Source organism: Chelmon rostratus, chromosome 1, assembly GCF_017976325.1.
Source record: "Chelmon rostratus isolate fCheRos1 chromosome 1, fCheRos1.pri, whole genome shotgun sequence".
NCBI lineage: Eukaryota > Metazoa > Chordata > Actinopteri > Chaetodontiformes > Chaetodontidae > Chelmon > Chelmon rostratus.
In genome coordinates, this window is record NC_055658.1 from 988,537 (window position 1) to 1,012,613 (window position 24,077).

Consider the following 24,077-nt stretch of genomic DNA (forward strand, 5'->3'; position numbering starts at 1 on the left):
ATGTGCCCTTGAGCAAGGCACTTAACCCCCCACAATATGCTCCCCGGGCGCTTGATTGCAGCCCACTGCTCCTGTGTGTGTTTCACTGCATGTTGCATGTGTGTGTGTCTCCCAGTGATGGGTTAAAAGCAGAGAATAATTTCCCAGTCTTGGGATCAATAAAGTAAATAAACTTAAACTTAATTAGCACTATGATGAGGCTGATGGGATGAGGAAAGAAGAACTATGGGTTATGTTAGCACACATTGCCTGATAATTGATTAGTAACAGTGGTCGTGTGAGCTCAGATGAGCTACTACACAAAGTGGAATAAATGTTGTACACATGAAAGACAGAGGTAGCTGTAAAACAGTTTATTTTTTGTTGGAAGACTCCATGAAATAAACACTTTTGTCAGACTACCTGGACAAGGCCTCTAAGAAAATGTGTTGCATAGGTGTTCTATTGTGTTTCTATTCTGCTTTGTGGTTGTCAGACATTTCTCAACATTGCTTTTACTGTAACTGAGAGTAGTAGTAGTATTTTTGGCTTAACATGATGTGACAGATACAGACCTACAAATAGAAATAGAAATAGTAGCAGTAGTACTGCAGAAGCAAAACATTTCAGTCTGTCAAGAACAAAATCCAGAATTCCACCTACAGCTCAACAGTGTCAGCACAGCGTTAAGTCAGCTTCTCTAAGCAAGTCAATTATAAAAAGCATGCTGGGGAGCAGCAATGTGAGAGGCAAACCTGCACTCAGGTACTCAGACATCCCCAGGTGTTCAAGAAGTACTGACACAAAGAACTGTGTTTGTATTGAGGAAGAAACAGCTGACAGCCCACCATGTTTCACATTTTCTGTTACAAACAGGAACAAGGAAGTCCTGCATGTTTCCTAATGACTCAGAAAGAAAGGGTACAGACAGACATGTATTTGTTCGCTCTGTCCTCTACTGCACAATACACATTACACATCCACATTGTTTGGTTAAACGCGTTTCCAATGCAGCAAGCAGCAGTTTATTCTTTGAAACTTCAGAGCTGATGAGATAAAGTTTTGGTACTGCCATCACAATGTATTTTCTTTGAGGAATGTTAATCTTTTTCCATAAAAAATAGTTTTTGATTTAATCAAATAAATAAAAACTTCTCAATTTCATAAGTGAAGCAGGCAAAATCCAAGCAAAATTCAGTTTAAAATCATCAAACAACACAATTTCAATCCAGAAACATCTGATCAAAAACTAAAAATACGACCAGAAAGTCAACACCAACTTTTTCTATGGAAATGTTTAAATCGTTTGCAAAAAATACTTTTCTTCCATACACCTCTATTGGTTATCACTCTTAAGTGTTGAGTGCTTGTGACAAATAAATGGAAGAAAGAGTGAAGTATCTTCCCAGCACTCTCGCAGAATGATTGATTTTCTGGCAATAGGATATGATCAGAAACAGCATTTTCATAACTGTCTCCATGTAAAACAGCAACTGTCAGATTACCTGGGTGGGAAACCTCTGACACTCCTTCAGCCTGTTAACAAGGCCCTGTTAAACCATACGCACCTTCAGCTAAAACCTGTCTGTGTTTCCACACGTGTGAACGTGGTCCATATGCAACAAGGTGAAAAACTAAAGCAAAAGCTAAAGTAGAATTTTTCAGACGCTGGTTTTATGGTATCATATACAGTAAATATCCACAATGCATCTATCTGCCACACACTGCTACGACATTGTTGTTGCAGTACCTCTTGGGTGACAATAGAGGGCAGTGGACGTTCGGGTATGTAATGTCTCTCTTGTGAGGCACACTGGATCCTGCAGCGACGCTCAGTGCCATCACAGGTCGATGGTTCCTCTCACTTTAAACTTCTTCGCGGAGCGCTCACTGGCTCGCTGCTCAAACTTGCTTCCATAGATGTGGGAGATGAAGCCGTTGATCTCCACTGAAAACACACTGTTCCGCTTTGGGATCACTGTCACACAAGCAGAGGGTGAGGAAAAGCAGAGGAACAAATGTGTTTAAATGTGTGAATGGTGACAGATTTCATGCCATTACGCTGCCATTAAACTAGTGCTTAGAGAGACAGTGTCCAAGAGGAGGAGGTTTCACCATTATTTGGTTGGAACACCAGAATATTGTATTGTAACAACATTCCCATATGGAGGTTCACAGTTCTCATGTCTAAATGAATACGCTGAATTTCATTACATTTTTCAGATATCACTGCATACTGTGCTGAATGCATTTGAAACTGATCAATCAATCAATCAATGCAATGAAAAGACCTTTTTCACAGCAAATATTTTGACTGGTCACAGCAGGAACAGCAAAGGTGAAACAAATTTTAAGGGTGGCTCCATTCCAACAACAGTGTCTCAGCAAGCCATGCCACACCTGCCATTAACATGTGTCTCGGTTGATCGGATCACAAGTGGACGATGCTAAATGCACTGTGATCTGATCATTCAAACCACTTGCAGAGGTGGTCTGGGACGCATGTGACTACATACAGTGCACCTGGAAAGCACTCATAGCGCTTCACTTTTCCCACATTTTGTTATGTTACAGCCTCATTCTAAAATTGAATAAAATCATTTTTCCCTCAAAATTCTCCAGACAACACCCCACTATGACAACATCAAAAAAGTGCTTTTGAAATGTTAGCAAATGTATTCAAATAAAAACTAAATCACATGTACATTAGTATTCACAGCTTTCACCATGAAGCTCAAATGGAACTCAGGTGCATCCTGTTTCCACTGATCACCCTTGAGACGAGTCCACCTGTGGTAAATTCAGTTGTTTGGACATCTTCTTTACCTCCTGGATGCACTGTACCTTTTGTAAACGCTAATGTGTCCCTGACAAAACAGGAAGATAACTCATCAACACAGGACGTGGTGTTTGTTTTGGTTACAGCTTGAAAAAATGCAGTGCAGCACTGATGTACATGGAGTTTTTCATCTTGTCCCGCCTTCATTTGCAAGTCGCAAATGACTTGTCCTGTCAACCTCAACAGCTGCAATACCCTGTGTATGAATATCAGTTCTCATGTAACACTTAATAACAGTTTGCGGGCCCTTTGACTTTCCAGCAGAAGTGATGTGGGCAGTAACAAAATCTGAACACAAGTGGTCAGCTGGACATTTGGGAGACACATGACAGACACAAGCTGTCCACTTGTGATCAGATCACCCGAGACACATGTTAATGCCAGGTGTAAACAGGCCCAGAGTCAGCATGCATAACATCAGGACCCTGGAACCAGCTCACCTAAACGAAATGTAATCATATTGAATGTTTCCGGCTACATCAAGAAAGGGTATGTTACAAATGTAAAACAAATTCAAGTTCAGTAACCAGTATTGTTAGTTTGGAATTACAATTCAGAATCATTAGAGAATGGTAACATAGGTCTGTTAGTCCATGAGCAGCTGAAGTTTCAGTAAGTGAGACACGCCCAACTGTCTAACCTTTCAGTTTGTCTTCTTTAGTGATGATTTTGAAGACATGTTTGAACTCTTGGACTAGAATACCCGTAGTCCCCACATATGATGGGCACTTAGACCGGATCACTGTGAGAGAGAAAAGACAACAAGCAGTTAGTATAACACTATCGTAGCTGCATCTGTGCTCACAGAAATACATCCAAATCCAAAATCTTTAAGTGCGCACACGCGTGCATGTATGTGTGTGTGTGTATGTATATATATATATATATGTGTATATATACACTGCTCACAAAAATTAAAGGAGCACCTTAAAGAAACACATAAGATACATCAGATCAAAATATGAAGTTGGATATCTATACCAATAATGACAGGGCACTGTTTTAGGAACAAAAGGATGCCAAGTCTTTTAATGGAAATAAACGTTTTCAGCTTACAGAGGGCGCAATTGTGTAGACACCGTAAAATCAGAGTGAAATGAAGATGTTAAGGGCTAGTCCATTTTTTCCAAAACTTAATTTTTGCCACTCAAAATGCCTTTCAGTATCTTGTGTGGCCCCCACGAGCTTGTATGCATGCTTGACAACGTCGCGGCATGCTCCTAATGAGACGACGGATGGCGTCTTGTGGCATTTCCTCCCAGATCTGTGTGAGGGCATCCCTGAGCTGTTGTACAGTCTGAGGAGCAACCTGGCGGCGCCTAATGGACCGAAACATAATGTCCCAGAGATGTTCTATTAGGTTTAAGTCAGGGGATCGTGAAGGCCATTCAATTGTTTCAATTCCTTCATCCTCCAGGTACTGCCTGCATACTCTTGCCACGTGAGGCCGGGCATTGTCGTGCATTAGGAGGAAACCAGGACCTACTGCACCAGCGTAGGGTCTGACAATGGGTTCAAGGATTTCATCTCGATACCTTATGGCAGTCAGAGCACCATTTCCTAGGCAGTAGAGGTCTGTGCGTCCCTCCATGGATATGCCTCCCCAGACCATCACTGACCCACCACCAAACCTGTCATGTTGAACGACGTTGCAGTCAGCATAGCGTCCTCCTTGTCTTCTCCAGACTCTTTCACGTCTATCACAGGTGCTCAGGGTGAACCTGCTCTCGTCTGTGAAAAGTACAGGGCGCCAGTGGCGGACTTGCCAATTCTGGTGTTCTTGAGCAAATGCCAGTCGAGCTCCACGGTGCTGGGCAGTGAGCACAGGGCCCACTACAGGCCACCTTCATGAAGTCTGCTCCTGATTGTTTGGGTAGAGATATTCACACCAGTGGCCCTCTGGAGGTCATTCTGTAGGGCACGAGCAGTGCCCAGCCTGTTCCGCCTTGCACAAAGGAGCAGGTATCGGTCCTGCTGAGGGGTTGAGGACCTTCTACGGCCCTGTCCAGCTCTCCGAGAATAACCACCAGTCTCCTGAAATCTCCTCCATGTTCTGGAGATTGTGCTGGGAGACACATTAAACCTTCTTGCTGCAGCACGGGTGGATGTGCCATCCTGGAGAAGTTGGACAACCTGTGCAACTTCTGTTGGGTTAAGGAATCGCCTCATACTGCAAGTAGGGATATTTACGCAAGCCAAAATCAGCACGAGTGGAAAACCAGCCGAAAAAGATGAAGAGGGAGAAACTTGAAATGACCTCCACATGTAAAACCAGTCCTGTTTTGAGGGTTTTCTAATTGTTGCCACTGAAGTGCACCTGTTGTTTATTCCATGAACACCAATACAGCTGAAATTGATTAACGAGGCCCTCAGCTGCTTAACCAACCAGAAAATTATCAGACAGGTTTAATTCAATTCATGCCAGGGCCAATGAAAAAGGTGTTCCTTTAATTTTTGTGAGCAGTGTATATATATGTGTATATATACATATATGTATATATATATGTGTGTATATATATATATATATATATATATATATATATATATATATATATATATATATATATATATATATATGTATATGTATGTGTGTGTGTGTATATATATATATATATATATATATGTGTGTGTGTATATATATATATGTATATATATATATAAGTCTAAGAACTACAGAAAAATAATGCAATAATTTGGGGAATGTGAACAGGAAATGTAATGTTGCCATGGATTCAGTGGGTTTTTTCTGTGGGCAACAACTTGCACCCAGACTTTTTTTAGTTGTATTTGTTGAGATTTTAGTAAAGTGGCACCATTAAAGTATGCTGATTTATCTATTAGTAGTTCCAGCGTACCCATGGCTGGATCAGAAAATTAGCACTGGATTACTCAGATACTACAGAAAAGTCTGTAGTTCTGAAGCATCCGTTTTCCAAGTGGATTTATGGGCACTGATTCTTGGTGGATATCTGATAATGATATCCTCAGGAAGTGTCACTTGGAATCAAAAAAAAAAAAAAAAAAAAAACATGTTTCATGTGTGTTCAGACCTCTGATCTAAATGTTTGCTAAATGCTCTCTTACCTCTGACTACAATTACTACAATTTCTTTCATTGAGAATTATTATTAGAATTATTATTATTTGACCTCCAAAATCCCATCTGACATGAGATGAGATGCCATGCTGGGATATATGAGTGGCGAGGTGCATCGAGGTATGTGAGTAGATGTATTTAAAATCTCTCTAGGTCTCTTTTTTCCTTTCTTCACACAAACACTTTGTTACTTTTCATGTGAACAACAGCGTGCAACACCATGAATGCCCACAAGGAGAGACTGTAAATGTGCATAGACTGAACTGATTCTCTCACCTGACCATTATGGACCGTGGCAAAAACTGAACTTGAGACATCTAGCTGTGTGAGGCTAAACCCAGGGTCTTTACAGCAAATATTAAACTTAACTGTAACTTCAAACATTACTTAGTGATTAAAGTTATTGTGATGTTTGAGAGAAAACTGAAATCCACCTGTGATGATAGCACCATGGAAGTCCGCCTTCAGAAGTTTCTGCTGCACAAACTGTGGACTGCTGTAAAGACAACATGACAAATGAGACTGAATATTCAGTAAAAGTAGGACTGAAGGACTGAAATTGCCTCATTTGAACAATTAATGAGAAATGTCACAGTTCACATCAGTACAGCTCCAAACTGATTTACCTTGTTGGTTTCAAGCCATTGCACAGGTCAGTAATGTATTGTCTCCAGAGTTCATGCAGCGGCAAGAAAAGCTCGTATCTACAATGATATGACAAAGACAGTGATGCTGGGTAGATGGGAAATATATGACAATCAGTTTTGACAATAATATTCTGCTGCAGTCATGTACAATCCCAAAAAATTGGAACACTGCATAAAAAATACTGTGATAATTTCTTCATCCTTTTGGACACACACTCAACTGAAAACAGCCCAAAGACAGTATATTTAACACTTGACCTCATCAACTTCATTGATAGTTGTAAATATCTGCTTATTCTGAATTTGATGCAGCAGCACATTTCAAACAAGTTGGGACAGGAGCAACTAAAGACTGGGAAAGATGCGGAGCGCTCCAGATACACCTGTTTGGATCATTCCACAGGTAAACAGGTTGATTGGTGACAGGTGATAGTATCATGATTGGGTATGAAAGGGACATTCTCGAAAAGCTCAGTCGTTCACAAGCGAGGATGGAGCGAGGTTCACCACTTTGTGAACTCATGACGGTATAAAGGATGTTACTGCATGGACTCAGGAACACTTTGTAAAACTGTTGTCGGTAAACATAGATTGCAAATGATTGCATTGTTTAAACGTATGTTGTACATCAGTTTTTTCAGTTTTTATAGGGCTTCAGATTCCTGACCAACCTCTGGTGCTCAGGCTTGATCTGGAAGACCTTCATTGTCCTCTTCTGCTGAGCGTTCAGTCCTTTGGCTTTCTTGCTGGTCCTTTTCAGTGTGTCCTTCTTGGGCCTGGCGTAGCCAAGTATCACAGCTTTGTAACTCAGCATGTTCTTCAGATCATGTCTTTCGTGATGTTGAAGGCTGTTCCTCAGGAACGCCTGGGTGAAGGCCTCAGCTTTGGAGTTGATCTGAGATCGGAATGAGGGAATAACACCATTTATACAGATTATGTAAAAGTGTCTTTTTTTCCTGTAACACAAAGTCCAGTCTGAACAGTTTGGTCAGACTTTTGAAATAAATCTCATGTCAGATGTGATTTTGGAGGTCAAAATAATAATAATTCTAATAATAATTCTCAATGAAAGAAATTGTAGTAATACATCATCGGATTCTCCTTACTGGCGATAATCCCCACACTTTGTGTAGTGAAGAGTTTTGACACAAATATGGACTGAGGCTGATTATTTTATAGTGAAAAACTGTACTATCAAACATAAACAATAAAATTAGTAAAATTATCAAACTTTATAAAGTTTCACAGCCACTATAGAGTCTCCTACATGCTTGGAAGGGGAGGGTGAGTGGAGGGGCTTTCAATTGTTTGCATTTTGCAGCCTCACCACTAGATGGCACTAAATCCTACACACTGGACCTTTAAGCTGAATTTGAAAGCCTAACCAGGGATAGGGGCTGTATATTAGCTTCAGCTAGACATTCTATACATATTTCATTTCTTTTCCCTGTGTAACAATAGTTATCTGTACTGGTTTAGTTAAATCAGCCAACAAATAGATAAATAAAAACAACAACAATCTAACTAAAAAGAATAACAAACTACTAACCCTTAGTTATTTGTGCTACTTATTGGCCGATATTGGCTATGCTGTGATATATAGGAAGACATTTGTATAAGATCATTAGGGCTCAAACTAACGCTTAATGAGATTCATTAATTAATCTATGGACTGTTTTGTCTATACCAGGGGTCGGCAACCCGCGGCTCCGGAGCCACTCTTTCATCCCTCTGATGCGGCTCCTGAAAATAATTAATGAGCATTTAATTAAAATGTATTTTGTTTTATTTGTTCGCTTTGAAACAAATCGCTCGCGCTCATAGATGACAGCTTATCCTGCGTAAAGACGCAGGTGACAGCAAGGTTCAGGAGCAGAAATCACATTAACTACGTTTGATTAATATTTTAATTGCCTATTATTTAGCATATATTCATATTTTTTCACTGTTCAGTGAAATAGTCCTTTTATTATTCAGGTTGACGCTTTTGGATGCTTTTTATCTTGCTGCCGGTGGAGAATTTTTTCAGAAATACAGGAGGACTCAAATAGACATTGAGTATTTTACTTGAAAAAACCTTCAACCCAACGTCTTTAATTCTGAGTTCAAAATGTTTTTGTTGCACGCAGAAATGTCATTTCGTTTTCTCTGCAGTCGTTCAGTGATTTCATAAATGCAGCACATTATCGTTTGTTTATACATAGCATAAAGGCAAAAAACGTTATATGCAGTGTTTTTTCATTTTAAATGTCAAAGGGGTTTGTGGCTCCCAGTGTTTTCTTTGCTGTGGGAAACGGGTCCAAATGGCTCTTTGAGTCGTAAAGGTTGCCGACCCCTGGTCTAGACAATACCAGAGAATAGTGGTAGTAAAAATACCTGTCATGATTGTGTTATTGTTGTATCCAATCAACAGTCCAAACCCCAAAGCCAATGTATATTATCACTAACACATCCAAGGAAAGCATCATATCCTCATATTTGATAAGGTGGAACCAGCAAAATCAACTGATAAACACAAATAGCTGCAGAATTACTTCCTGTTTACTAATCGATTCAAATGGCAAATGCACTGTATTTATACAACGTTTTTCTAGTCTGCTGACCACTCAAAGTGCACACAAGCCTGCATTCACCCATTCACACCCTGCCGAGGCCAGGGATCGAACCAGCAACCTTCTGCCTGAGGCACAGTTGCCACGATTCACTGACCAGTTTAACTTCTAGATCTAAAGTGACTTTCTCTGCAAGAAAATCCTTTGCACAATAAGACTGGAAAATATATGAGAGATCACATGGATTACACAGTTCATAGTTACACGATACAGAAAACACATGTCCAGTGTGAAGCTCCTTCTTACCTTGACACCAAGAACCTTCACCAGATCACGAGGAATCGCGGCACGAACAAGTGCTTCTGTTGAAAGGACAAACAGAACAAGTATTACACAAAAATTATCAACTCACTGAGACACTGGACCAAAATGCAGGAGTGGTCGTAGGACCACTGCAGACCCCAGCAGCCAGCCACAGAGCCACATTAAAAACAAGAACACAGATATAGCTGCAAGCTTCAATGACCCTTTTTGGCCGTCCAACACATTCTCAGCAACACACAAAGCCTTCCTGCCAGGAAGCATGGTGTGAAACGATCAGTAGACTCTTCCTCTTCATCATCTGGCTCTTAGCATCCAATATTGACATGGAGGGTTTTACAGTGGAGGGAGCTGAAAGTGACAAAGTGGCGATATTTGACACGCTGGGAATGAAAACAGGCTGAAATTACATATTCATAAGTGTTTCTATCAAACAAAACCCCTCATGCCTTCAAATGGTTTTGATGTACCTCTTCTCCTTCTCCCCCCAATCTTTGTTCATTTGCTCACTGTTACAATGACCACAGAGCAAGAAAACATTTGTTGGAGGGAAATAACACAGGTATAACATCCTTTTGTAGTTTGCACCACCCTGCAGAGGTGGAGTTGGTTCCTTAGACATGTGATGTATGAAACCACCTCTGTCTGACTCCGTGTTTTTGAGACTGTCACTGGTACCCTGCAGGTTCACTGCAGAAAGGCTCGGTCATCTGTCATCAATGAAGTGACAAAGTACAATACGAGAGCTGAACAGACCGGCACTGGCCGAGGAGTACCGGCGTTAGTCTGCAGCCTGTTCATACCGACTGGTTAGGGTCAGGGTGCAGGTTAAGGTCAGAGGAGACACATGTAGATAGGATAGGTCGTAACGCCTGAAGGATGGATTACAGCTAAGGGACCATGCCCACTTAAGCAAATCAACGAAGACGGACTGCCATGCACGTCTTACAGACGGTCACCAAACTAACAAACTGAGGGACAGGTCGTGATTTGATTTCAAACAAGGTTCGTTTCATTTGAAACAAGGTTTGACATGAGGCTAGCTAATGTCGGGGTTCTGGTTCCAGCATCAAAAACTCATCAACTTGTTCTTTAGCTTCTTCGTCCAAAATGAAACTTACCATCCATGTTCACGTTTTGCGGACTTCCCGAAGAAAACGTGTTTAAACGAAACCAGCCTGTGTGGCTCCGTGAAAACAGCAGAGCAGCTCCACACATGTGGAACACAACACAAACTCACGTCCTCTCCCTTCTTCTTCTGCAGCGTTCAGTCTGTCCGCTGAGGCGGAGTGCTGCCCTCTTCAGTCAGGACCACACATTACACGTCATTTCTGAACACCAAACACAAGACTTACTAATATGACACATATGACACGATACACTTGAAAACATGTTACATTTCAACATTTCCTTGACTTTTGACTTGCTAGCATGAAAACACTTGTTTGTTTTCTCATTCAACCTGACTTCATCTCCACATTTTTTCCCTGCCATGTATACCTCTCCTGCAGTAACTCCATACCCTGTGGGAGGCCTGCCCCTCAGTATGAACACCACTGCTCTAGTACATGATTGTTTCCTGCTTCCATGCATGGAGCAAAAGTCCCAAAACAAATGTAGGCTAACAGCCCAGCTTTGACATGTTCTTGCTAAAGTGGTTTGTCCACTGTTAGATGTGATAAAATAAGCAACAGATTTTTGTCATATCTAACTGATGAAACTGAAGTCGGTGGGAGTGAGCCTCAATCATCGTCATACACCATCTGTGCTGATGATTGACAAACAAGTCACAGAGCCAAGCAGCCATTCACTGTAAATCCATCATTTGAGTTGTTCATGAAGGCAAGTTCCTACAACTGCTCTACATCTGCTGCCCATCATTTTTTTGTGTTGTGTAATTTTAAATTCCTGCACAGATCAAGTGGCTTGTTTTTCTCACCTTAATGTCAGCACAGCTTGGTTTTCTCAGACCACCACAGCCTCCAATGTAACTACAGCAGCAGCTGTGCCCGGAGAAAGGTGGCAGCAACAAGAGAGGAAAGGACTGGTGTTGTCCTTATGTATGTGCAGTTTTTTGCTACTGTCACTATAGAACGCTCTTCTTTTGTTACTTATTATTATCTGACTCACTGGTGTTTTCCTGCAGTGAAGAGGAGAAAAGACACCAACTCATCAAGGATGGTCCGTCATGTGCTAAAAGGACAACTGGAATGACTGCATACAGTGAAAGAGAAAACCTGCTAATTCTTTGTAAACAAGCACCATAAAGCAGCAGTTGTCATACATTTTTTATTAATATACCAGAGTGTGATGAGAGAATATGCTTCGAATTTTTGTGGTTGAACAATTGCAATGCAAAACCCAAACTTTAAAAAAATAAAACCTCTTGAATTTAGTGGTTTACCCGGTAACTGTGGAGGTTCTTCCTAACACACATGCTCACACATGCTCACACACACACACACACACACACACACACACACACACACACACACACACACACGTGTGAGAGCCTCTACGAATGAGAAAATGTTGTACCATTGAAACTGCAGTGGTTTAACTCATGACAAACAGTAGGAACTTGTGCCTGCTACTGCTTTCAGTAGACGTAATCACATATTACAATATTACAAATTAAAATACACTGGTAGTAGAACACTGTCATTTTGACCTCTCAGTGCTTCCACCACAGTCATTTAGTAACAGTCTTGACTTGTTATTGCAGATAAGTGCTGGTGCTCTGTGCGTGTGTGTGTGTGTCTGGCCATTGTAGGTGTAAGTGAGGGTGTTGGTGTAGTTGACAAAGTAATTCCTCTTCTGTGGGCTCCTGGATCTGCGCTCTGCAGAGAAAGGGGGTCAATTCACAGAGAAAAGAGGAAAGGTGTGACAAACAGTTAAAGCTACATTTTGGAGTTACATGACTTAAAACAGAACAGCAGTGTAAACCTACTTGAACATGAGCTGAACAGAGGTTTCATATCTGATTCTCTCCACATCTGTTACAGAGCAGCTGTGACTGCGGTCCCACTTATAGATGAAGTTCTGTTAGAAAACAGGGGACAAAAAATATTTGTGTTGTTAGCATGTTTAATATAGAAAAGATAAGGCTGCCATTATTTTAGATTTTTCTTAAGCAAGACACACAAACTGGGCCTTTTTTCAGCCAGCCAGTGTCAGGAGACTCATACTCCTCCCTGATGAAAGGCAAAAACAACTCTGGACATCTTGCATTTTTGAACGTTGAATTTATTTATTTAACTGTTGAGTTGACTTGAGAAAGAACTTCCCTGAAACCCTGAAAAAAATCAATCCAGCTTGGCGACAATACAGCTCTGGAGAATGACTGCATTCCTGTTAGCTGTTGGCATGAAAATGGTTAAACTCAGAGTAAAGATCAGCACATGGCAGCTTTAAGCCAAAAACTCATATTAGTGAAGATTTGAACGTTGGGAGTCATATTATGAATGAATGCATCTGTCTGTGTCTGAGTGAACTGACCTCTAAGATGAGCGCCACAAACAAGTTGACCCACATGACAGAGGAGGTGAGCCACCAACACACAAAGTAGATCTTGGCCCACCTGGAAGAATGAAAGCATTCTTCATCAACATTATCATCAACATTAGCTGCTGTGTATGTAAAATATATTTTTTCTTACTCTGTGGTGTATCTGCTATATGCATCCATGAAGGCCTGCCAGTTGTTGACGATCATGACGTCATACAGCAAAATGATAGATGCCTGAGAGGGAGGGAGGGAGAGATACTGTGTATCTGCAGTCTTCAGTAATACAAAATATTTCATCTCAATGTTGCAGGGGCTTCTTTTGCAATAATCACAGTCCCTAACCCATCACACAAGCACTGGAGAATCATCACTGACAAACTCCTAAACAACTCATAAAAACATCATTATCACGATAACACAAAGCAGGTAAATCATTCCTTAAAAAAGTGGGGATACAAAGAATAAACAAAAGTGTGTTGTACTGTAACTGGTAAAAGAGAGTTCTTTCTGAAAGAGAGAGAAGGGTGAAAAGTAACTGACACAAAAGACAGCACTGAAATTCTCACTCTTCTTGTTACTTACAGCAAAGTCATCAAAGTTATTTGGCCAGTAGCCCAGCTGTTCATAGGTGCCACACTCCATGCTGAAGTTAGAGGTGATGTTCTCCATGGTGGTGTTGGACAGCACACTGGCACACACACACATACAGATATTAACACACACAATCAGAGATGGCTCACTGAACCAGGGAAGCCTGTTGGTGATCTCAAGAGGTTTTACGTTTTTTGTTGTCAGCATAATGATTCAGATTCCTATAGCTCAGAGCTCAGATTCCTAAAGTGATCTAACAATTGTAAGATCATTATTTAAGTCGGTTAATGTGATCTAAGCAATGTCTGCACTTGATTACAGCTCACTTAGGGAATGACTCTACAGTTGTAAGTGGACTGACAAGGATATTTACAAACCTTTGGAAATCAGCGTCAGAGGTTTGCATTACTACATATATTCCCATTTAACAGGGTATTTCCTCACGCTGCAGATGTCAATGAGCTCAGCAGCAGTTCATCTGATTTACATTAAGTGGCACAAAATAACACCTCATCCTGGGCCGCGCTGACATTTGGATTGCATATCTGGAGAGCAATGGAACACAAAAGAGTTTTCTACTGCTGAACTTAGAGTGCTGCTTGAAGAGACAAAAGATGAGGGAGATTTGTAGTCATATTGAACTGCACTGGATCTGTTGTAAGCCAAGTCACAGCCTCTGCAAAGAAACATAAGGCTTGTACTCAATGTACTCAACAGTGTTGTAGTACCTAAGAAAAGACCTCCAGTATTTGAATCAAACAGCTGTTACAAATATAAGGTTTGCAAAGTCAGTAGGATAAAGCTGCTATCCTACTGTGTGAGATACACACTGTGATAAGATACCAAACTCATCACAGGTTCTAAACATTATGTAGGCTTCCACTCCAAACTGGTGTTTCTGCTTTCTTTACCAACAAAAAGGTGGGAAACTGTCTGCACCACTCCATACCTCATCTCTGGAGGAGGTTTAATGGATCCCTCAAACAGCCAGATCCCAAACACAGCGAACACATAGTACACTACCTGCACAGAGAGCATGAAGACAACATCAACCGGTCCCCATGTTAAACTCTGAACGTCACTGTCAAGTGAAACCTTGTATCTTTGCCACTCACCACCAGTATCCCTGCAAAGGCTCTGAGGTTTTTCACCAGGTCCAGCAGTGTACTTGCAACCAAAGCCATGAGCTAGACAACAAGGTGGAACACAAGAAAGGTAAAAAGGGGACATAAGGGCACAGGAATGTATTTGTGTCTGTAAATGAAGACTGTGAGAGGACATAATGCTGAATCTTGGATATACACAATGCAACAATGTTAGGGTAGAGTCGCTACATGTTTTGGCTAGGGATACAACATATATTATTTTCATTCTAAGTTTGGTTACTTAGAACAGACATCAACTGATACATGAGTACTGCTATACCTGTTCTTAAAAAACGTGTTTTTTCAGTTTTATTTTGGCCTGTATATCAAAAACGTTTTTACACACATCATATGAATGGGGAGAGGAAAGTGTCAGTGTCCTGAGGATATATGCAGGCTGGATGTTCTGAGTCTTAGCAGTGTCGAAATGTGCTGATAGTTCAAATAGTTCCAGTAATGTCCAGTTTGCATGGATTTCATCACTTCCACTATCTTTCTGTTTCTTACTTGAGTTTAGGATGAGCAGGATGTGTAATGTTGACATGGAGTCGGTGAACTATGGACTAACATCTATATAGAACCCCAAAATGTTCAATATTAAATGACTAAAAGACATAAATAAATAATCTTAGGAATAAATTATGTGAAATGTATAAATTATTCATATATATGCCAACAATTTGTGAAATTGCATGACAAGAAATTAATAAAACTCAGCAGACTGAGAGTGTGAATTATATTGGACCTTAATGTGACTTCAGGACTCAATTAGTTAAATTAGCTGAACATCGTCCTCCAGCCACCTACTAGGTACCTTAATATCTGGGATGATTCGCAGGAAGCGGAAGACAATCAGCATGTTGACCAAACGAACCATCTCCCATAGAGACATTACACCATGAGAGGATGGGTCCCTGTAGTGACACACACACACACACACACACACACGCACGCACACACACACACACACACATACACAAACACACACGCACGCACACACAGATTTAACAGATACATGTTTAAAATGATGCAAGACTCTTGTCCTGCCAAATATGTGTGCAGTTAAGAAGCATTTTTAACTTTTTTCATTGATAGACAGCATCTTGATTCCTGAGTGAAAAATCTGGATTGCATTTGATCCAACGATGTGCAATTGTGTAATTGCTGTCTGTTTCTACTGCTCACATAGAGATGGGAAGGAAAATGTTCTGTGCTCCATCGTCTAGAGTTTGCAGTTGGTCACTCTGGATGAATTTATTATTTTTAGCTTCAATGACTAGCTACTTTGTTTTGATATATTCCTGCAATTCAAATGCCAACCATCCATTTAGAATTTCAATATAAAAACAATGCTTACATGAATTGAATATACACACAAACATCCAAACAAATGGAAGAAAAAACAAACCTACCAGTGGGAATAAGGAAACCTGTAGGTGGCATATATACTGATCTGTATGACCTGATGGGAAAAAACACACATCACACATAAGATCAGTATTAAAAGTGGGAAATATAGCAATAAACCAAATGTTCATGAGATGTTTTAGTTCAGTAAATCTGCAACTGATTGTTTTGGCCACTTCAGTGCAGCAGAAACATATTGTGAAAACAACTTTTGTTGTTTGTTGTTTGTTTTGTTGCTTTAACATAGTGTAGAAACCATGTTTCTGTCATTTTCTCCGAAGGCAAAAGAAAGTAAAACAGAGGAAGAAAGCTCATCCTGACTGAAGACGAATCACTCTCTGCTGGTGGGCAGCAAGCCAGCAGGAGCAGAAGAGGAGCAGAGCGAGTTTTCCTGCCATGCAGCAGAGGACACAGGGCACCACGGAGCATTCGCTTGCCACCATGAGGTAATTCAAGAGGGCTGTAACAGCGACAGTGGTGAGGATATGAAATCCAATAATAATCATAAATTCACCCACTTCGCAGAATGAAAGGCACTACTTGCTAATCACTGTACCTCATTACTAAACATCCACAATGAATAAAGATCTGGGTCCTCATGTATAAAAGACTGCACAGCTGTCTGAAAGAGGACACGTTCACAATGCACAGCAGTTGCCACATGTATAAAACTGTGCACACACCAAGTCCTGTGCTAGGTCCGTGTTCTGGGTGGCCACTCTGGGAGAGTCACAGTGTTGGTCAGTTTTTCAGTTGTCACTTTCTGTTTGTTATAAGCTTCAATGATTAAGTCACGTAGCTGCTGGACCTTCATCGTGAGAGGATCTGCTAATAAACTCAGGTAATGCTTAAAGTTGAAGAGTTTTTTTAAAGTTTGTGTCTTCTTCCATCTCTGGTTCAATTCTAGACCAGAAGCAGGCTTTGTGGAGGTGGTTGCAGTATGCCTGGGGACTCTCCCGTCTGCCTCGTCTGACATCCATCGCCAGACAGCCAAGGATCTTTGCCAACTCTTTGTTTTGTTGTCTCTATGGTGGCATTTTCCACAAGCTTGTCTATGTTTTGGTCAATGTGAACAATCATTGGCTTCTGTTGAAGAATATCTTAAACCAGCGGTTAGCAAACTTGTCACTCAAGTGTCCACATCTGATTTTCATTCAAGGTCAGAGGCCCACAACAAAAAAAATATTCAATTAAGATGTAATCAACAGAACATGTCTTGTGACTGGGCCCACATGAAACCCAGGCTGACAAGGCTCAGACAGCTGGTCCATATTTATATCTGACTCACACATGTTCTTGCAACTACAGTTACACCTGTTGTAGAAATTGTATCCTGAGAAAAAGACATCCTGTTTCTGATGATTGTCCAGTGTGACGTTATGCATATGCATGCTAACAGACGTAGACCAAATATAAATATAAATAAATAAATAAATATAAATAGAACAATTAATATTCATGAATACAATGTCTGTGTATTTCATGCAGTTATAGCTGCAGGAACATATTTTGAGGTAGACATGCAGACAATCATATAAAACCAACTTTGTACAACGAACACTGTGACTCACATCTTGGCAATATGAAAATGGAAGGAAGAAACAGTTAAGAAACGTACTTAACAGAATTAGTTCTACATTTTGGAAAATATGCTTATTTGCTTTCTTGCTAAGAGCTTCGTGACAGGGAAGCCAACCCACTGCTGTATAGACTTTAATATAAACTGAGCACACATATTTCAGGAGGGAAGCAGACACAGCCACTTTAATCAGCTGCTCCTCGTCTCACATTTTTTGACACAACACACATACATTTTGCACCATGTGCTCAGCAGGGTCTCCTAAGTCTTGTCATCCCCATTTAGGCAACAGAGGTTAGCTAGAAGCAGGAGTATTTTTAGCTGCTTCTAAATTAAGCCAGTTTTGCAGTTTAGCTCGTCAACCAATGCAATTTACCTCCCAGTTTATACTGGGTCTCATCCTTCCTCCCTTTCCTACTTTTTTACGATATCCCACCATTTGTACTCTTTTCAACTTTTGTCTACTCATTCATACTAAGCAACAAACTCGATTCAAACCTTACAATGTTTCGTATCTTTCTGACATTATGAGTTTTATTCAACTTTTAAGTCCTATTCATATTAAGACCCTTTCCCACGTTTCCAACTCTTCATACAACTTTAGCTACTCCATACAAATTTAAGTCAGCAGTTTGTTTAGCATCAGCTTTTCAACAAATCTTAAAATATTTCACGTACTCATCATTCCACAGTGTTAGCTATATGAACTTGAGCAATAACACATGTATCTACGCGAGTTGAGTCAAGCTAACTCTGAGCAGCAAGGACACTTTCTGTTACCTTCCCAGACTGCAACTGGCTACTCTGGTCTACTTTTAAGGCAAGCATCAACCCATCTCATTCAAGGCTAACGTATTCGGTCTTGCATGAACGTGAGTGAGCGAAGAACCTAGCAGCGATAACCTTAATCCTATTTCACGCACAATTCCCGATAAATTACTGGAACAATCTTTCGGGCAACGCTGGTGCTTTTCACTACTGAAACATGCAGCTACATTCAGGAACATTTCCATCTTGCACCTTTTCATATATGCCATGGCAATGCTGGAATAGGTGAGGCAAGGAACAGTCATAGAGATGGATGCTAAATGGCATAAAACTCAACAGAAGAAGATGGGGACACCTTATATGACAATAATGGTAGTGTGTGGGTAGAGCAGTGTTACCAATAACATGATGGTGAGGAAGCCGTCAAAGATGTTGTTCCTGTAGGACAGGTACCCTCTCCAGCCAAAGGCAAAGATCTTCACACACATTTCAAACAGGTAATAGAGGATGAAGCACAGGTTGATGATCTGGCGGTTGGACAGTGAAAGAGTGAAATCAGTTCATTTCTGTTGTGGGTTATGTTCACAACTCCGAGAAGGCTGCCATGTTCATTTTACCCCCAAAAGGCTATTGGGTGAAACAAACAATTTACTGATAATTTTGGGATTTTTTAAAACCTCAAGTTCATTTTAAAGGGGAGCTAGAGAAGAGGCCTTTGAAAGAAAAAAAAACTGTTTTTCTTATAGGTTCAAACAATGTAAATCTTAATTTTGTTAACAGGGCTGTGCCAGGCAAAAAGAAGGATCTGTGCAAAACTACCACATTGTTTTCAGTTTAAAACAACATTTAAAGTGAAGACGTATTAGTGTGAACATACCCAGAGCCAATTGTTTGTGGTAGGTGAATGTTTGTGTGTTTGTGTGTCTGTGAGGTGAATTGATAGCGCATGGCTATTCTACTTGGTAGCTGGAGTCTACTGTGTGCAAAAAATCTTGTCCGTGGCTGCATGGAGTCCATACATCCCATCCCAATTCCCACAACTGCTGCTATATTGGTACAAGGAGGCTGCGTTTCGAAATGCGAGTCCTAATGCAAGGCAGAAGATCTATCCATGTATCAATAGTTATGCAGATGACACACAACTGTACATCTCTGCTGAACCAAATGATGCTGTAGCTATAAAGTCTATTACTAACTGTCTTTTGGTCTTAAATAAATGAATGAACATTAATTCATATCACATCATCATTTCATATCATCATGTTTCTTTCTGTGCAATATCATTAATGCTGTAGTCACTTTATCCATTCCATTTGCAATCTGTGTGTGTCTGTGAAATTCAACAGAATTCTTAGCAGTATATTTTTATGGCAATTTTTCTTACAGTTCTATGCAAATACATATATTTTTTTATATATGTTTTTTTTACATACTTTTTTTCTGACTTAAGCCCTTGGTATAATTGTACATATATACAGCCTACTTTAATTTTGTATCTTGTATTTCCCTATTTCTATTGCTATTTTTTTCTGCCAATACCTGCTGCTTGTAAAAACTGAATTTCCTCAGATGGGGATTCATAAAGTCTTGTCTTATCTCATCTTATTTTATCTAAATTTCTTGAAGTTAAACAAAGGCAAAACTGAAATCCTACTCGTTGGCCCTAAAGCAAAAAGAGATATGATGTTAAATAATCTCAACTCCCTGGATTAAATCTGAGGTTACAAATATTGATATTACCCTAGATTTAGCTCTAAACTTCAAATCCCACATGGTGACAAAATCTTAATTTTTTCACCTTGGAAACATACAACCATTGATAAATCAAAAAGATGCCGAAAAACACATTCAATGCCTTTATTCCAAGATAACTCGATTACTAGTACTCCCGAAAAAAAAAAAAAAAAAAAACACTCAGAGACTTCAGCTCATTCAGTACTCTGCAGCTCTGCTATTAACCAGAACCAAGAGGAGACAGCACATTAGTCCATGTTTAGGTGCTACATTTCTAACTCCCTTGTTCACGATTTGCCTTCATGAACACTGTGATCATCTGCTGCTGGTCTACTGGAGGTTTTCAGCAACAGCCGAAAGAGAATCGGGGATGCAGCCTTTGTCAATTATGCTGCATTGTTGGGTTTTATTTATTGTACTCTGTAAACTCAACTCTATTCTAGTATTCACTGGATTCTATTTTCCATATTGTGCCATGCATTCTTTTTATTCTATTTTCATACTGAAGCTTCGAGGCCCCAGAGATAGTATTCAGGCCCTACTGAGCAATCAAAACCTGCTGTGAGATGGTGGCGGCAGAGATGCATCTCATAAGCCGGATGTGTGATTTACAGTACACATATATAAGTGAGCTGAGCTAGATGACACAGGGCCTGCACATGAGGAGGGCCCACAAAAATACTTGAATGAGTAGCCATGGAACAAAAACACTTTAGATTTATACTGTATCAATTTGAGTTAAGATAAATTACACTGTATGATGATATAAGTTTACTGAGATTTGTACTGCTCAATTGAAGCATATATATGGATGTACTGTATAGCAAGGCATGTTTTGCTAGTGATTGAACTCTATTATTTGTAGTTGTTTTTAGAACTGGTAAGAGATGTTTTATATATGTGCTACAATTTGGTGATGTGTGCTGCAAAACTTTAATCTCTGTAGCACCAGTGCTATGTGCAAAGAAAATGAACATACAGCCCTGGTTAATGTTTGAAAAATTGACACAGTTACATTAGATGTTCAAAATATCAACCTTGAGCGTGGGGGAACGTTGGGTATTTTGAGGGTCTGTTGTGTGCTTTAAAAAACAAACAAGTGAATGTGATAAGCAAACTTCATGGCAAACAGTTTTTGGTATTTTTTGTAAAAGTTTGAATTGAACAATTGAACTGACAGGTCAAGAAAAACACCAGAAGTCAAGATTCACAGTTAATTTCACAATATCCAGGCATACATTTTTGGGGTTCAGGGTTGTCACCATAAAGATTCAGAATCATGGTTTGTGAACAATGAACACCAATAAAATAATTTATGACTGTGTTCACCTCCATGATGTAGTTGTTTCTCTCTGCTGTGGACTTTTCAGAGTTCAATACCAGGACAGTCTGAAACACACACAGAGGTAATATTGCCATTGGTAGTGTGATGGGGTGTACAGTGAGTATATAGAGTATATAGATCTATATCTATATCGATATATATGTGTGCGTGTGTATGTGTGTAACTTACAAATATGCACATGACATTGGCCAGTGCCACCGCATTGCCAAGTATAGTGAGATAGTAGTGACTGAAGATCACCTGGAGTCTCTGCAGAACTGGGGAGCTGTACTGAGGCAAGGGAGGGTGCTGGGCAGAACGCACACACGACACACACACACACGACACACACACACTAAGTCAGAGGTGTGAAACAGATGTCAAAGTGAAATGTAATGATGAGTGAACTTTGAAACCTTAGCCCATGAGCACAGCACTACCTCCTTAATGCGATCTTTATCAAGTTCATCAAATATTTTCCTGAACTGCTCTCGGTCCATGAAGCCCACATCTGCATACTGCTGTGCCTCCTGAGGTCCACATGGTGTAGAGGAAGAGAGTCAAGGTGAAGAATCAGAGGATACATTTTCTCATTTGAATGTGTTCTATATTGAAATATTCTTGTGGTCTAACCCACTCAAATGCTTTATTTTTACTGGGATTTATGCTTTATTGTATGTAAAATACCGTTGATTGATTGACTAATTAACTAACTATTAAAGCTGTATTAAGTACTTTTTTTGCCCACTTGGGGGAAGAAGAACTCAACATGTGAATGACCCAATGCTGAAATATTACCTAATGAAATTTTGACAGCAAACATGCCAGAAAAAAAATTGCCTGTTTACACATCCAGCAGATACAGAGCAACATTAGCATTTATTTAAAGTCCTGTTTGTATCTCCATTCCAGACTTTACAATGGGATTAAAATGGAAAGAGGCTGAGGAAAGAAGTTGCTCTGTGATCTGGTGGTACAGCAGCAGATACTTCTGTATTGCTTGTCAGACAGCAGCAGGGTTAAGAGGCTGTGTCTAGGGTGGGTATTGTCTTTTAGAATCCTTTGAGCTCTGCATTTGCACACAATCAGATGTTGCTGTGTTGGTGTTGTTCCTACAACATAGTAATTATAATGTTGCTCCAGGACCATCACTGAAACTGCTTCTTGGTGAGTTGCAATGATGGTCCTGGAGACATTAATTACGTTGGAACACACCAACACTTCGATATCAGACAAACCCTGCACAGGGGTCTCACCTCACTTATGCATTTGTACTTGGCAGATGTGTACCAGTGATGTTCTGAGCGGTTTAATCACCTGGTGCAGAAGCCTCCTGTCTTAGGCCATGCACAATCTATGCCGATTTACAATGTTATGTGCATCAGGGATTGTAACAAAAAAGCTAAAAGATTTAGAAAATATGCATATTAACTACAGTTTGTACAGTTTTGGTGACCAACATGTTTACCAAATCCTCTTGCACATTTTAATAATCTGACCGTGTTTAAGCAAAACATTAATATAGAAGAAAACTAAGCATAATTTGCTTTGTATTTAGGTGACAGGGACCACCTGAGTGGTTTAGTGTATGTATGTGTGGAGAAAGGTGTGGGGTTGGCTCTGACCGTGGTGATGGCTGCTCTGTAGTAGCTCTTCATCTGGACCCTGGACATGACCTCCAGCACTGCAACAACACGCACACGCTCCCTGACAGAGAAAGTAATACAATTCCATTTTTTAGCTTAATTTTATATTAGTGGAAGAATATTTTGAGCCGTCCTCACCACCACAGGAGCCTGAACACTCCTCCTCCAGCAGCAGCAAACAATACAACTTTTGGAGATGTTATAATTGTAATTATATCATGATACCTAATTATATGCTTTCTGATTTATTAATCTAAATAAATTGGATATAAAATTTGCCACAGGTAGATTTACTCAGTCTGCTTATGAACTGTTGAAAGCTGTTTGGTCGTGGCTTTCCGGGACTGGTTGCTCACCGTAGGGACTGTGCTTGGTTGGACCTATGCATGTTGCTAAGTGCTTCATGTTGAGGTGATCATTCAGGCTTGAATTATGGGGTACTTCCTGTCATGTCTCGTCAGATCTGTTAAGTGTTTTTGTTCACGAGCATCATGTCTTGTCTTACACTTTCTGTTTTATTGTGAAACCTAACTCTCCTCTCATTTCAGGCCCTTGACTTCCTGGTGTGTTTCCCGCCTGTCTGATTGTCTACCCCGCCCTAATTGTCTCCACCTGTTCATTGTTACCTCGTGTATATATAGTCCGCATCTCCCTTTGTCCTGTGCCAGTGTCTCATGCCATGTCCTTGATTTATCTAGCTCTCGTGATCCTTGTCTTCCTGTTCGTGCTTTGTATTTTGTTTGTAAGTAAGTCATCATTGATTGAGTATTTTTCTAGTCTTGTCTTGATTCATTTGTTATTTGGTTTCATAGCCATTTGAGCCTCTTTAAGTTTTGATTTTTGTATTCTAAATTATCCTAAGCGTCCTTTGTTTCTACTTTGAAGCCATACGTTGTATGTGCTGTTATCATTTATCCTGAGCGCCTTTTGTTAAATAAATTA

At 40.1% G+C, this 24,077-nt stretch overlaps 2 protein-coding genes across 2 annotated transcripts in view; both read right to left on the minus strand.

Annotated features, from left to right (window-relative positions):
* Positions 1-380: 380 nt before the first annotated feature.
* pop4 (POP4 homolog, ribonuclease P/MRP subunit) lies at positions 381-11,553 on the minus strand. The gene is made up of 8 exons (XM_041964510.1): positions 11,374-11,553; positions 10,556-10,765; positions 9,420-9,475; positions 7,233-7,456; positions 6,541-6,618; positions 6,349-6,410; positions 3,459-3,560; positions 381-1,957 (listed from the first exon to the last, which is right to left on the minus strand). The coding sequence occupies exons 2-8, from the start codon at positions 10,650-10,652 to the stop codon at positions 1,821-1,823; spliced, it is 756 nt and encodes a 251-aa protein (XP_041820444.1). The 5' UTR covers positions 10,653-10,765; positions 11,374-11,553; the 3' UTR covers positions 381-1,820.
* Positions 11,554-11,709: 156 nt separating this feature from the next.
* Positions 11,710-24,077, minus strand: part of tpcn2 (two pore segment channel 2) — a 32,297-nt gene continuing 19,929 nt past the window's right edge. The window contains exons 12-25 of the mRNA XM_041964434.1: positions 23,115-23,196; positions 21,930-22,019; positions 21,679-21,798; positions 21,495-21,554; positions 18,830-18,958; positions 16,090-16,139; positions 15,492-15,591; positions 14,648-14,719; positions 14,482-14,555; positions 13,524-13,629; positions 13,093-13,175; positions 12,933-13,014; positions 12,385-12,476; positions 11,710-12,274 (exon numbers count right to left, since the gene is read on the minus strand). Coding sequence (XP_041820368.1) covers positions 12,151-12,274; positions 12,385-12,476; positions 12,933-13,014; positions 13,093-13,175; positions 13,524-13,629; positions 14,482-14,555; positions 14,648-14,719; positions 15,492-15,591; positions 16,090-16,139; positions 18,830-18,958; positions 21,495-21,554; positions 21,679-21,798; positions 21,930-22,019; positions 23,115-23,196 — 1,264 coding nt within the window. The 3' untranslated portion in view covers positions 11,710-12,150. The remainder of the gene's footprint in view (positions 12,275-12,384; positions 12,477-12,932; positions 13,015-13,092; positions 13,176-13,523; positions 13,630-14,481; positions 14,556-14,647; positions 14,720-15,491; positions 15,592-16,089; positions 16,140-18,829; positions 18,959-21,494; positions 21,555-21,678; positions 21,799-21,929; positions 22,020-23,114; positions 23,197-24,077) is intronic.